The sequence below is a fragment of the Crocuta crocuta genome, unplaced genomic scaffold (genome assembly GCF_008692635.1).
Source record: "Crocuta crocuta isolate KB4526 unplaced genomic scaffold, BGI_CrCroc_1.0 scaffold9, whole genome shotgun sequence".
Taxonomy (NCBI): Eukaryota; Metazoa; Chordata; class Mammalia; order Carnivora; family Hyaenidae; genus Crocuta; species Crocuta crocuta.
The window spans coordinates 3,402,127-3,418,051 of record NW_027551567.1 but is presented as its reverse complement, the minus strand read 5'-3'; the positions used below and the strand labels follow the sequence as shown (position 1 = coordinate 3,418,051).

General features: G+C 38.3%; 1 protein-coding gene across 6 annotated transcripts in view; it reads left to right on the top strand.

Moving 5' to 3' along the window:
• ORC3 (origin recognition complex subunit 3) overlaps positions 1-12,402 on the top strand; it is a 60,677-nt gene extending 48,275 nt beyond the window's left edge. For 4 of the 6 annotated variants that reach the window (XM_077750270.1, XM_077750265.1, XM_077750268.1 and 1 more), the window contains 7 exons: positions 1,110-1,243; positions 3,519-3,598; positions 5,141-5,241; positions 8,894-9,035; positions 10,540-10,656; positions 11,378-11,457; positions 12,012-12,402. In XM_077750270.1, coding sequence (XP_077606396.1) covers positions 1,110-1,243; positions 3,519-3,598; positions 5,141-5,241; positions 8,894-9,035; positions 10,540-10,656; positions 11,378-11,457; positions 12,012-12,117 — 760 coding nt within the window. In that variant the 3' untranslated portion in view covers positions 12,118-12,402. Of the gene's footprint in view, positions 1-1,109; positions 1,244-3,518; positions 3,599-5,140; positions 5,242-8,893; positions 9,036-10,539; positions 10,657-11,377; positions 11,458-12,004 lie in introns of all 6 variants that reach the window. The other 2 variants (XM_077750266.1, XM_077750267.1) reach the window with 2 other exon arrangements.
• The last annotated feature ends 3,523 nt before the right edge of the window (positions 12,403-15,925 follow it).

Below are 15,925 nucleotides of genomic sequence, written 5' to 3'. Positions count from 1 at the left end.
GTTTGGGTTTAAATTTTAGTTGAAGTAACCAGCTAATTTCTCAGTCCTCTTAGTCTACTTAACTTTATATCTCTTTTCTGACTTAGTAATATTAGTATTTTTCCCAGATTTTTTATTATGAAAAATGTCAGACTGAATGTAGATATCTTGCAGAATGGCCCACGTTCTGGATTTGTCTGAGTCCTTAATGATTACTACAAGAACTTTTAATCATAGTAGTCTTCATTTTTTAGGTCCATTTGCTGAAAATAATTTTTATACTTGTGTCATGGCACTTAATAATTACTAATATTGACCTAATTGCATTTCATTCTGTTACTGAATATGATCTTAGTCGAGAGATCTTATAAGTAATGGTTCTGAGAATGGGATCCTAATTTTTAGAAGATCTGTGTTCTATTTCTAATGGATTTCCTCTGTGTGGCCTTGAATGCATTATACAGCCATTCCACTGTGCTACATAAAACAGAATTACTTATCTTTTTAAAAAATTTAGTGGATTTACCGACTGATGTTTATAAAGCCCATAGAATATGTTAAAACATAGCTAAGATGGTAATTAGAGAAATGATTGTGATTTCTTTTTTTTTTTTGGTCCTTTCAAACAAGCTTTCATTTAGCTTAAGTGTTACAGCCTCGAGAGATGTTTTTGTCTCATACTTAGATCTGAAGCAAAGGGACACTAACGTTAAATGCCTGCTGTGTGGTAAGCACTGTACTAGAGTCCTCAAATGCATCTCCTCATTTCATTTTTAAGCCTCCATCTAACCTGTGAAATATGTGAATTTTTATTTCCATTTTATAGACAAGGAAACTAAGGGTCAGAGAGGTTTGGTAATTTGCTCTGTATTACAAACCTAGTAAGTGCTGCATTCAGGCTGTGAGCCTGGACCTTTGTACGTTTCTGAGTTGAGCTTTATCATGAGAACTTTTCTAAATACTTCTGAAATGTCACATACACTGAGGAAAATCTCCCCCCAAATTTGGTAGCTACTAGTGAGGGATTTATACCATCTGTTTCTGACCAGAAACATTCAATGTGCAGAGTGTTTTTTAGGTATATTAATTTTCCCATTACAGTATGTCTCCTGTCACTGATTGTGTTCTAGGATGTTGGCAAAGGATGAACTGATGACCATACTTGAGAAATGTTTCAAGGTTTTTAAGTCCTCTTCTGAAAAGCAGCTTGGAAGCACAGCAAAGAGAATAGAGGAGTTTCTGGCCCAGTTTCAGAGTCTTGATGGTGAGAATATAGCGTCTTGCCAATTCTACTGGCTGTAACATTTAATGAAATAAAGTAACCTGGAAAACCCCATTTTCTGATGTTTGAGACATGAAGAGATCAAGTAGTTCATGGTCAGTCAGCATACCAACCCTCAGACTGTCACATCCTGACAATTAGAAATAAGACAAGTGATTGTCTTCTACGTTTGGTTTAAACAATGAAAATCATCAAATGGGCAGGAGAAAAAATTCTTTCTCCTGATGGACAGTTTAGAGGACTCACAGTTACCTTCAAAAAAAAAAACAACAAAAAGAAAAAGATTGGAGAGCGTAGCAGGGCATCATAATTAAGGACTCCTTTTAGATGCTTTTTCTTAAGCATTCATCAAATTCTTTATAGATTTCAAAAACACTGCATAAATCATTTGTAAGCCTGAAAAATTAATAGCTGTGAACCACTTCCACAAAAATGATGCTCTTTGGTATGCTGATTACCAAAATATGCATGAGATTTGCTTTAATCTGATTTAGAAAAGCTGGAATCTTTCAGTCCTAAATGAACTGAGGCAGCCTGGCATTCCCATGTTGGAGTGTTGTCATATCCTTGATTTTGCCTGACCACCTCATGGTCATTTGTATTTTCTGAATGCAGGGATGCCTGCCTGTGTATAGATAGCTATGCTATGTTCTCTGATGCAGCAGGACTTCCGTGTTCTCCAGGGACACCATGGTTAATACTGACCATTAACTTTTCACGGGCTCTTCTCTTGCTCTTGTTCTAGCACTAAAGTATGGTATTCTTTTGGTAAAACAAACAGAGTATAGACCCTTTATCATCCCCTACTTAGGGAAATTTTAATTTGGGAGGTTGAGGGAATGAGGCAGCTTGGTATAAGCACATAGATTGGACATGGCATGATGAAAATACTTCACATTTGAAATGTCTATCACTACTTTCTATGTTTGGCAAGTGTTCCTTTGTCTTGAAAATCCTTTGGATTAAAGGAAACTGCCCTTGTTGAGATCCATCCGTATTTCTTCACAGCTGCCATGCTAGGTCATGGTGGAAGTGCATAGTCAGTGGAAGATGTAGACAAAGTTTCCTTGCCTGGAGTGACATGAGCAGCCCGCGTGAGAAAGTACAGTACTAAGAGGGTTCGCCTCAGGCTATGTGTAGTCATTGCTCTTTTGCACTACAGCATGAGCTGAACCATTTTTCAAATCATATTGTAAAGGACTGGAAATTAGTGTAGAAATCATTAAGTTCACTTACAAACAGATAAAGTCCAGGAAGAGAATGTACTGGCTCCAGATCCCATAGCTAGCTGGTGCTAGCACCCAGGCTCCATCTTCCCTGTCACAAGCCAGCTCATTGTTTTTTTTCTTTCATTCATAATTAACATGTCCCATAACTGTAGTTATTGGGACAGTGAGGGAACACCCTTAACATAAATAAGGTAAAAGACTTAATGTATATAAGTAAATTAGGTAAATTTCAATCTTTACAAAACTAGACTCAGTTTTTGTTTTTTAAATAAAACTTCAGATATTATAATTAATGTAACATAAGCTGGTGAAACAAATTCTGTGATGTGCTAAGTAAAAAAGAAATGCAGCTTTGAAATGGGAAGTTTGGAGATTAAGATGATTAACATTCTGAAGATAAAGAGTTTTACAGGTTGTAGCAAAACCAGTGTAAAGAAATATCTATAGTCCAAAGTGATACTCTGTTAATAATAAAGTAAAATTAATACCCCCCCCCCAACACACACACAGATCAGACAAGTAGAAATACTTGACTATATGCTGTCTCTGGTTCCTTAACACTTAACTGTGTTTTATAGTCTGCGTTTAAAATTACATTTAGAGGGTTAAGTAGGTTACAGTGTCAGATCAGATATTTAAGGCTCTGATATGTTAATGAACTAGGACAAAGAATTTATTAGTATTTTAACCTTAAATTATATTTTTCTCGAAGAGTTATCCATAGCTAGAAAGAAATTTATTCTTTGAGAACAATGCAGATTCTATAGCCACATCCTCTTGTATTAGATTTAATCCAAATAAGCTATGTGAATGTGAAATTCCTAAAACCCGCCTTACTCTAGAAGAGGCTGTTTTAGAGCCTCATGCTCTCTAGAAGCACAACTGTACCTTTTACCAGCTACAGTTTTCTCTTCCCTTTGCTAAAGAACTGTGGTGTACTTTATTTCCCATGGAGTAGTAGACATATTTGTTCTCTTGACTGGAATAGATTCACCCTAGTTGCTGTATATTGGTTTTATATTAAAAAGCAGAAGCCAAAGAAGAAGATGATACTTCAGGGCTACAGTCAAAGGGGCTTCAGAAGACAGATCTCTATCATCTTCAGAAGGTAACTTTTCCTTTCAACTGCATCTTGCAACATTCCATTTTTTTTTCAGCGTGTGCTCTAGATTAGCTCTCCCTCAATGTTTTTTTTTAACTTATTATTTTTTAATAGTTTATTGTCAAGTTGGTTTCCATATAACACCCACTGCTCATCCCCACAAGTGCCCTCCTCCATGCCCATCACCCTCCTTCCCTTCTCCCCCCACCCCCATGTTTTTATTTTTAAACCATAATCAGGAACAAAGCAGATTTTGTAACACACTTACAAATTGAACATCCTGTTTATCTGATCCACTGCCATCCTCATTCTCTATTTACAAAGTCTGAAATTTACTAGCCAACATAGGTGGAAACTGTTCTTTTAGTCTTAGAAAAGGAATTAACTAGCAGTAGGGAAACAATGGGAACATTGTTGCAAAAAGGAGTGTGATTATTTATCTGATGCATTTGTTGTTGTTTTTTTTTGTTTGTTTAATCAAACTGAGAAATCCAAAAGAACCTAACCCATTAATTTTAGGGACTTGATTTTTTAAGTTCTTTTTTTAATGTTTTATTTATTTTTGAGAGAGAGATAGAGACAGCATGAGCAGGGGAGGGTTAGAGAGTGGGGGAGACACAGAATCCAAAGATAGGCTCCAGGCTCTGAGCTAGTTGTCCGCATAGAGCCCAACACGGGGCTGGAACCCACGAACCGTGAGATCATGACCTGAGCTGAAGTCGGACACTTAACCAACTGAGCCACCCAGGTACCCTGGGACTTGATTTTTTAATGCATATTCCATAGAGAGCAGGAACTGAGCCACAGTACACCCAATATAATCTTGGTCAGATAATTCTAACTTTAGGATCTTGGTTGTCAGAGTAAAGAACATTCTTTGTATCATGATACCAAGTTATGATAAATGTAGAGTAAACTTCTAATCAAAGCAAGGCAGAACATGTTGAATTTATTCTGTTAATATGGCCAAAGGGTAAGGGTTTTTTTTTTCTTACACTTATAAGTCTTTTTCTTTTTTTAAAAAGATTTTTTTAAAAAAATTTTCCTTATTTATTTATTTTTGAGAGAGAGAAAGAGCACATATACACAAGATGGGGAAGGGTGCCAAGAGAGAGGGAAACACAGAATCTGAAGCAGGCTCCAGGCTCTGAGCTGTCAGCACAGAGCCCGATGTGGGACCTGAACCCACAAACCATGGGATCATGACCTGCGCCAAAGTTGGCTGCTCAACCAACTGAGCCACCCAGGTGCCCCATATAAGTAAGTCCTGTTTTTAAATCAAGTAGTGGATTGTGGATTGTGAGCACTCTACCATATTCAAGAAGTGGAGTGAACTGCCCTTTTTCTTTTTCCCTGAAATCAACTTGCTATATATATTTGAAGCAAAACACTTATGAGGAGAGACTCTTTCCAGACCTTAGAAATAAAAAGAAACACAACCCATTTTGATCTGGCTCTTTCTCTGCACATTCTATCTATGGACCCAGAGCTCCCTTCTGAGTTTTCGGTTGCAAAATCACCAGAAAAATTGTGTTCTTTCATCCATAGTCCTTATTGGAAATGAAGGAATTAAGAAGAACAAGTAAGAAGCAGACCAGGTTTGAAGTACTCAGAGAAAAAGTTGTCAACTTCATTGACAGTCTGGTGAGGTGAGTCTCTTGCTCTTAAAAACTAAAAATCTGGCTGTTTTCCCCAGTAACACTAGGGTAATGGCTGTACATAGCCAATCCAGGGTACTTTCTCCTAGATTATGCTTTTCAGGTCCCTTCATCTAGCTTAGAATTGTAATTTTGATTCATTTTCCATCCTTATTAAGATGTCTAATCAAATGACTAGTTCATTCCTTTACTGCCAGTTCAAGAATACAAATTTAAATTTGATCTAGTTCATTAGGCTGGGCTAGGAGGGGTGGGGGTGAAATAGAAAGTTGAGTGGTTTTTTTGCCCTTCCTAACAACAGTGTTTGCATTGCACTTTATCCTTGCTCTGCTTGTGCTGGAAATACAGTGGGTCTAGGCCAAGCCCAGAAGGCAGAGCTGGCCAGCCATAATGCCCTCTTTTATTCAGAGTAAGGGACTTCTAATTCTAAAGAATACCAGTGCAACTTATTATCAGCACTAAATTCATGTTGAGAAATGTAATTTAGAAGTCCATCAGCCTATATTTTAAGATTATTTCTTTTTGGGAAACCCAGATCATTCTGATGCATGTATTTCCCAAAAGCAAGTTTTATGTAGCTGTGTAGGATTACCCACGTAAGCTGCTTTTCAGGCTGTTGTGACATGGTGTAGGGGGGAAAAAGTGTGAAAAATAAAATGACTTAATACTTAAAATACAGGAAAAAACTGTTATCTATCATTGCTTATTCTGTATTTTAATGGCAATTCAAACAGTAGGCTAGGCACTGAATATAATCAAGTGCCAAAAAGAACAGCTCAGTCACTGAAGAGAGTAATTTTCTGATAAATAACCTGTCCTTCTTCAAAGTGAAAAGTTCCATTTTCTGGGACAGTGTGGGAGCAGAGTCATTGTTCCTAATCATTAGGGAGAAATTACTAATGTCATGCAAGAGGTCCAAATGATCAACCAAATGTGACAAAATGTAGGTTAAAGTGAGAAATGTGTCCTATAAAAGTGATGCAACGCAGTATTGCACTGACCTGCTGGCGGGAATTGACCTTTTAGAACTCATGCAGTTAACCTTGCCCTACTGGGCTTTATTGTTCTGTAGTTTCTTGCCTCAAGTTTCTGGCTCCTTTCTTTTACCAACCTGTGGCCATTGTCACTGCTAAAAGATGTAGTGTATTTTAACATAATTGTAGGCCAACTGTCACGTTCCTTTCTGAGTTCCTACAAATCCCGAATTGTAGGCTTTGAAATCAAACAGCTATTTGTCTTTTGTGATCTTTGACCTAATTATGTCTGACTTTCTACCTTTCTGAGCAGTTACTGAAATAAAGCTACGCATGACTGAATTGTGTTGTGTTGTTAAGTCACAAAATTATCCATACTAGGATTTCCTGTCTTCATCAAAATTGATTGTCCCAGGCAGGAAGAGATTAGGATTGTAGCATGTTAGGACTAAAAGAGACCTGAGGAGTCGTGGCAGCTGAAGCCCAGAGCAAAGCTAGGACTTCTGGATAGTCACACAGTCCTAGTCTACTGACAGCCATCAAAGGTCCCTCTCCATTTCTCCATAGTCTCCAAGGACAAATCACAGATGTTTGAATAGAGCTTGGAGTCCTGGAGAAAAGATGTTTGTTAAAGATAAATATAACCAATGGACTCTGAGAGATGGGGTTCTCAGTTTACCTTGAGCAGCTCTTGATGAAACTACTGGGAATTAAAAGTACTACCTTCTAAGTTACTGTTTTCATCAGAATACAAGCTTCAACTTTGAAGCCCTTGTTGACACTAAGTGGTCCTATCAGTTCCCACAAAACCACCTCTCTTTTGTTGGTAAGCTCTGATCTGAATCCAAAATGAGATGCTTCAGTGCCAGGCTCACTGCTTAGTTCTTCCCCCAGCAAGTAAGCTGCAGAAGGATGTTTCTATGCTTATCTCCACATTTGCAGGTGGACAAAACTTCTAACATACAATGATGTTTTGTCACTGTTCTTGTTCAACTAACGTAGCAGCCCAGTGTAAACAAAATACAGGCAAATATTTTCTTTTACCTCTGATGGACGTTCTTTGAGGGTATCCACACAGGTCTTTTGCCTTGGGAATTACCTGAATTTCTAAACATTAAGTAAATATAAAGGTATTAAAAAAGGAGGAGTAAAAATGAAAATGTGACATTTTTTTTCTGAATTGGACTCGGTCTGGTTGCCTTGTTTGATTTCCAGTCCTTACTTCATAGCAGGGACTTCAACAGGGTCTTTTAATGACAGTCATTATAATGATTGTGGAGAAACAGCCTGAGGTTGGTGCAGGAAGAATTTATTATAAACTGGGTAGCCAGCCACCCGGGGAGGGTTGATGTTATAAAACCTATGCCAGAGGCTACAGCTAATTTAATTTGAGTAAGAGGTTAGCAGTACTTAAGGTATAGAATGTGGATCCTTAGGGCCAAGTCAAAATCCTAGACTTTGCCAGTGAGTTTCATTATTAACTCTGGGGAAAGAGCAGCCATCTACAAGTGGAATGAGAGGGGGCCAGGAGCTTTCTTAAGATGGGAAAGAGTGATATGCATGGTTAATACCCTCTCCATTCCCTCTCTTCCTCAAAGCCACTGGCCACACAGATGGAACAAGTGTAGTGGGATTGTGTCCCAGGAGGAGAGACAGCCAGGACACTGGGAAGAAGAGGGTAGTTTCACCGGGAAGAAGTGGCTAGGCTGAGGCAGCTGCTTTTTTCTACCTGCACTTGGTGCACTGACACAAATCTGTCATGTGGCTAAAATATTGAAAGCTCAGGCCTAGACCAAGTCTTCTGAATCTTTATGAAGGAATGTAAATGAACTACTTTAATCAACTTAGTGATTTATTACTCTTTGTATTGTGTTTGCCAAAGTTTCTCCCTTCCAATTTGCTACCCTCCAAGCCACTCAAGAGTGATGTCACTGTCAGGGCAGAGACAAGCTGATAGGCTCATTACACAGTGAAAGTGAACTTTATTTCCTAAATTCAGATTTCATTAAAATTGGTTTGTCATCTAGCTCATAAATAAGAGAAAAAACACAAGTTTCAGTGGTTTTTCTAATCGAAATTTTAGTGATGAACAATTTGTTTTCCAATATTCTGAAGCTAAAATTTAGCCTTTTCTATCTTCTAAAGTATAATTTAATTCTAACCTATAAAAAGCTCCCAGGTATCATTTCTGTGAAACTTCAAAACATTTTCTGTGATCCCCAAAGAATTCCCTAACTTGTTAATTCCAGGTCTGAGGCCTGTGTTGTAAACCCTGCTAGGAGTTCCAGGTCTGCTGTGGTAAGGAGTGTAGCTGTCTTGTTTTTCTCAACAATTACTTCAAGAAAGTATTCTTTAATACTGTAAGAAACGATCATAAAGCTTTCGAGCAGAGATGTAACGTAGGTTCATTTGTTCCTAAAGGTTTAAATCAACTGAAATACAGTTTCTTAAACTCTAATGAATCTGAAAAATTTTAAAAATATTCTATGAAAGAGGTACAATTCTGAGTGAACCTGTACTATTATATTTGGCTTTTGTTTCCTTTGTTTTTGGTTCTTGATTTTGATTTTTAAGTAAGTTGCTCAATTTTCCAAAGGACTGACAAAATGTTACACTGAAAATAAACCTGTGCTTATCTAAAAGCAGATACCTCCCTTTGGCTGTTTCAGAGAATACCTTCTGCCTCCGGAGACACAGCCTCTGCACGAGGCGGTGTACTTCAGTGCCGCCCACACCCTGCGTGAGCGCCTGAACGCTGCTCCCAGAATCGCCCTCCACACTGCGCTCAACAATCCTTATTATTATCTGAAGGTAAAAAGTAATATTCATTACTCTGAAAGTTTGGTGCAGACGCCCAGGCTTCATTTACCACAAACATTTTGTAATTTGCAGTCCTAATAAATGGGGAGTTAGTAGCACAGGATTACAGCTCTTTTAGGTATAAATTCTTTAGACTTTAGAGGGCATTTTCTAACCCCTGCATAATGCTGCCAACTTTTGATTGTGTGTAATTATCTTCCCCTTTGTGTGATAAAATGCCGGATCACAGGCAGGAAGCTGCCAGAGTATAATGCTACTACTCTTGTGAAACGTTTCCTTCAGACATAACAGCAGATCATGGATCAAACAGTACGACCTAATGAAATTACTTACAAGATCCAAATGGTTGTTTCTGATTTAAGAAATAGTTTGGGATTTCATCATGGATTTTAAATCCAAGAAAGATCTTCTCTGAGACAGTATCTCAAAGCTGAGTACAGAGGATGGCCAGTAATCTGGCAGGGATGAAACTCCTAAAATCCAGACACATTTACTGGTTCCAAGAAGCTATGCTTGGGGCGCCTGGGTGGCACAGTTGGTTGAGCATCTGACTCTTGATCTCTGCTGAGATTATGATGTCATGGTTCATGGGATCAAGCCCTGCATCAGGCTCTGCACTGACAGTGTGGAGCCTGCTTGGGATATTCTCTCTCTGTCTCTCTCTCTCTGCTGCTCCCCCGCTTGAACGCATACTCTCACAAAATAAACTTTAAAAAAAGCTGTTCTTTAAACGGAGTTCAGTATAGTTCAGAATTTTTAAAAACCTTGTGTGATCAGATCAAGCCATCATTTTAAACATTTTAGTAAGTTTATGTATACATAAAATAATCTGTTGACAATTTGCTAATAAGTTATTTTGTTATGAACTCGGTTAAACACCTAGAAATCTTGGCACAAAATATATTTAAGAAATGATTCCATAAAAATCTATGAAGAATGTTCCACTCTCCTGGTATTCTATTCCAAAATGGCACTCAAGCTAGCATGCTAAACATTACAGGAGAATACTGAGTAGGAAGGTATAAATCAATGGTTTTCAATGATGGTGGTAGTGGGGAGCCTTAATAATTTCAACTTCAAAGCACAAAATATTTTTATCATATAAAACACAAATTAAAACTTTTCTCTTTAGTGGTAGGTCACAGTAGAGATCTGGTGTGATTTTTGGAGTCTTTGGGAAGCCAAATTACAATCTCCATGTGTATGTATGTGTGAGAGAGATTCTCAATAAGAATTATGGATTTCAAATAAGTTTAAAAAGATGGGTTTTGTAGGAGTTAGGATCTGCAGTGTTTGACTACTTTCTGAGAGAGAACTTAACTACCACCTGGTAATGGTATATTGGTATTAATAGAGTATAATTATTTCTATAAATAAAAGAAACCAAAGACTCCATTTACTGGTTTCCTGAATTTAGTTTGGGGGTTTATTAATGTTTGCCTCTTTTCCTAATCATTTCTAAAAGGTAGTCATCTTAGTTTGCTGTTGTTTTTAGAATGAAGCACTGAAAAGCGAAGAAGGCTGCATTCCAAATGTCGCCCCAGACATCTGCGTAGCATATAAACTGCACCTCGAGTGTAGCAGGCTAATCAACCTTGTGGACTGGTCAGAGGTAGGTCAGGGGGGAAAGAGCAAGCTGTTTGTCTAGCCATCCATGACCATTCTCCTGGGGTTTTAATACTTTTGGTACTTTGTAACTTATCTTTTATTTCTTTTTTAATGTCCTGTTCTTTTGTTTGGAAAGCATAAATCCCCTCATACTGCAAAATCTCCAGAAAAGCAGGTCACTCAACAGTCTCACTCCAGGTCCCTTGCACTATGATTCTACACCTCAACCAAGCCAATTCTGTGAGTGTGCCAGGTCAGAGTACCCCCACAGTTCACAATAAGCAAGACCTAAACAGTTTAGGTTGGTTCTGTTATTCCACAGAAGTGTATTAACAAGTAGCGTTTCCCTTATCACATAAAAAAATATATAGATGTTGGAAAAGCTATACAATAGATGTAGCAATCAGGAAGTACAAGAAATGCTTGGTAAGGCCATGGATGACTGGTTACTGAGATAAATAACTTCTTTCCATTCTCAGAAGAGCATTACAAAGTTAACTCTGTCGAAGGCCCCATTTAACAGATACCACCATTTAAAAATCTACATGATTGGCACCTTCTAAGAAGAGAAGTTTTAAGAACCTGAAATTTGGTGTAATATTTTAAAAACGTGCCAGCTATCAGTAGCAATACATGACCTGGCTTCATACAGAGTCATCAAGTGCATTAAAAGATACTTGGCAATGATAGAGATTTTTATTTTCTTCTGTCTTATCTCTCAAAAGGCTTTTGCAACAGTTGTGACATCTGCTGAAAAAATGGATGCAAATTCTATAACTGCAGAAGAAAGGAATGAAATTATCCAGTATCCTTTTTAAAAAACTGGTTCTACAGTGTCTAAGTTTTTATAGAGTCTAAGTCTATGGTTTCTCCAGACTTAAGATAGAGATTTATAAAGATGTGCCCCAAACAACCTTATTACTTGTTAATGTTAACGATACCATCCCAGAACAACTTGTTTCTAAACACTTATTCCAAATTTTAAATGAGACCAAACCTAAATATTTGGTCCAAAACTTTTATCAAGGTTATACTCCAGGATTCAGCAAAAATGTCCCATAACTGTCATTATTGTAATTGTGTTTTTCTAAGGTGATCATGTACTTTTAGAAGTTGAAGGGGAAGCAATTTTCAGACTGTATGAAAAATTAGAATCAGGTAAGTGTTAAGCACTTTACCATTCATGTCTTATGGACAGTGGATTCTAATTAGATTTGATGTTTTCCAGTAAGGGTTACGGTTTAATTTAGGAGTACGTATTTGAATTGTACTTTAGTTTAACAGCTGATGTTTTAACATTGAGATTTTAACCTCTTTTTGTCAAAAAATACGGCAAATTTCCTTAGCCACAGCCTCTAGTGCTCGGTTTATTAGAGCTGTTTCTGAACTAGAGCTTTTAGGATTTATAAAACCTACCAAACAGAAGACTGACCATGTGGCAAGGCTAACATGGGGAGGCTGTTAGAAAGCAGAAAGGAGACCAGTCATATTTACAAACCACCATAAGGCTCTTGGCGAGAAATGGATAATCCTTGTGTGATGTTTGACCAGAAAGTGGACCGCTCACTCCAAACAGGAATGTATCAGAACACCTTTGGAGTACTTTAGAATCCAACAAATGAGATGCTTACATTGTAACTAAAACCTCTCCCACATTATCACTGCAATTTTCAGTCATTTCTAAATGATAAATGTTCTTGAGCACACATAGTTTATAAATGTAATAAATTCCTTTATCCAGGAATATAAATTCTTTGCAGTTGATTTAATAGTACTTATTGCTGCTCCCCCAGTTTCTTGAACTGACATTCCTCCCTTTAGTAAATTGTGTAAGTAAAATGAATATCCTACAGGTTTATTTCTCCTAGTGACTATATAGGTTCTAAAACTGCCTCTGCTGCCCCATTTCCTTTAGTCTAAAATTTTTTTTAAATCCCAAGCTCTTTGGCTTTATGCTTAAATACTGTAAATATTCTATTTCAGAATGACCCATCATGGAGTTGTAGAGCCTGTAAGATCTTTACAAATCACATCTCAATCTTAGGATATCCAACTGAGGGAAGTAATGTCCAGATAGAATGAGGTCTGGATCTCTTCCATAACAGGAACTCAAGGCAATGAAACAAAGCTACCCCAAGTTCATTATTTAGTGTTCTACTCCCATGAGAATTCTGGGACATATCTTTAAGAGTATTCACTTAAAAAAACTACCATGCAAATATGACAAGGGGGGGAATCAAATTCAGTAAAAACTGTCTTATTTGGGGCGCCTGGGTGGCTCAGTCGGTTAAGGGTCCGACTTTGGCGCAGGTCATGATCTCACGGTTGGTGGGTTCGAGCCTCGCACGGGGCTCTGTGCGGACAGCTAGCTCAGAGCCTGGAGCCTGTTTCGGATTCTGTGTGTCCGTCTCTCTGACCCTCCCCTGCTCATGCTGTCTCTCTCTCAGAAATAAAAGAAACAAAAAACAAACAAACAAAAAAAAAACTGTCTTGTTTGACAAACCTTAGTACTAACTATGTAATTATAGACCTTTTTTGTGTGTGCTGTCATCAACTTTAATGTAGAACTAATTACTTTAAAATTTAACATAATTTTTTTAACGTTATTTATTTTGAGAGAAAGAACATGCACACCAGTGGGGAGAGGGGTACAGAGAGCACGAGTCCTGAGCAGGCTGCATGCTGTCAGCAAGCCTGATCTGGGGCTCATCTCCCGAAGCAGGAGATCATGAGCTGAGCTGAAATCAAGAGTTGGACACTTAACTGACTGAGCCACCCAGGTGTCCCTAATATAAAGTATTTAATGGCATGCTTAAACCTCAATTCGGGAATGTGCAAAGGCATGCCATATAGTATAGAGTATCTTTGTCCTCTGGCAACATGGTGGGCTGAAATGACATTAATGGGTAAATGCTCCCTTCCCCCTCTTTCTGCTCCAAAAACATAAAAATGTTAGATGCACTATATCTCAACAAATTGTCAGAATGTTGCCAGGCTCTAAAAGAAAGGGAAATCCCAAGGTACCAGAAATAGAATCAACTGCATGCCAGAACAGAAAACATTTAGCCCTCTAGAACTTTGAGAAAGACAATTTACCAGAGTAGCATTACTCTGAGATAAATGTCTTCTCATCATCTTAAAGATGGCAAGATTTCTTATGGAGCAGTAAACATGTGTACATATGTGCGCAGTTATCAACTTGGAAATTAAGAAATTTGTGATATGCAAACACATACATACAGCACCACCATAAGGAAGGAACTGGACAAATAGAAGCTTTTGACACTTCAGCAAATCCATGGCAGAGCCTCTGTCAAATGGATATTAGAGCAAAGAATAAATTTCTGTTCTGTGAAGTCTCCATGACTTAGCTTCACAGCAACTAGCTCAATATTTTTTCCTCATTCCCCTCCAGTCAAATGTGCCTTCACCATGTGTTTCATTTTTGATAACAGTTGGTAAAATCTAAGGAAGGAACGTATGGGTGATTTTGAGGATTTTCCACCTATTGCCTATGTAAGTGAGGTGGTCGACAATAGGAAAGGTTTTCCAATTTTCCAGTACTCCCGTGTCTTGTTAACATGAAGACACCATCACTAGCTACAGTGTGATTTCATCCAGCTTTCAAATGGTGCCAGTAAGCACCAGAGAAAATTATGTTCAGAAACTATGAATTTCGAGAAGACTCATACAGCAAAATGCTTACACTGTAAGGTACAGAGAAACTGGCCTCATCACACATGGGTTTACCTCTGAGGCACCCTAAGTAGTAGTAGCCCTGCTTTGCTTTTTCTTTTGTTGAGCATTTAGTTGAATTCATGCTACCTGAATGCGTATCATGCACTGAACCACTTTTCTTATTACCTCTTTTAAAGATTAGGTCAGAGTAGCAGGACAGAAACTGTTTTTATAGTGAATATCCAAAAAAGCTATGAAATGAAGCTCATTGGTCGGATTTCTGGAGCATTAAGTGTCACCTCAGTTCTGTGTCCATTTCTTGATCTAGTAAAACCTCAACCAGTTTCGATTCAGTAAATCTTTGTTCAATGAAATACTACTCTGCAAACCCGGAAATAGTTTGAAATTCATTCAAAAACTATTTACTGAGTACATACCATGCTCTAGGCACTGTGATACTTCAGTGAACAAAGATCTTTGCCCTCACTGCCCTCTAACAGAGGGAGCAGAACTTACATAGTATGTGTTACAGAAAAAAAGAAAACCACAAAACCAGGATATCATGCTGCAATTTTAAATAGCAGTCACGGCAGGTCTCACCGAGAGGAGTTTTTGAACAAGCTGGTAAAAGATTGACCCCTGAAGTTTTATAGAAGTGCGCCGTTGGCAGAGAACAGCAGGAAAATGCAGATTACATGGGAGAATCAGCAGAGGTGGCCAATGTGGGGGATAGGCAGAGCGAGCAGGCAAGAGACCAGAATCAGGGAGGTGGGGGGGCAGGGTAAGAGTGCATGTAATTTAAGACCCTGTAAATCACTGTAAAAGTCTTTGACTTTTACTTAGGTAGGAAGCCATCTAAGTAAAAGATTTAGGTCTTGAAATGATCACTCTGACTGCTATGAGAAGAGACTGGGATAGGCGGTAAAGAGACACACATGATGCAAAACAAAGACCACACGACCACAATTGGGCAATCACTGACTGATCTAAGCAAGACTGATACTGTAGTAGAGATGGTGAGACTGGAGATGGGACCAAGACTAGATGGACTGTTTTGGCTGAGAAACTAGAATAGAGATGCCATTATTAACTGACTGGGAGTGATGATTAGGAGGAAAATTTTGAGAGGCAAAAATGAGACCTCTGTTAGACATCCAAGTGGAATCTCCATAGACATAAGAATATAATCGTTTTTTAGTGACTTCCTACTTCTATCAAGGCAAATAAATTTCTTTAAAGTTTGTTTTGAGGGAGAGGGAGAGAGTGCGAGCAGAGGAGGGGCAGAGAGGGAAGGAGAGAGAATACCAAGCAGGCTCTGCACTTGTGATGGTGGGGCTCAAACTCATGAACCGGGAGATCATGACCTGAGCCAAAACTAAGGTTGGATGCTTAACCGTCTGAGCCACCCCGGAGCCCAGGAGGTTAATATAATCTTATGTCTTTAGGATTAGATGTGATCACCAGAGTATGAACAGAGTTGGCAAGGAGCCCAAGGTTAAACTCTGGGGCATATGTATGTTTTAACATTTAGAAAAATGAAGACTGGCCCAGCAGGGAAAAGGGGGGAGGGGGAAGTTGTGTAGAACCAACTGAAA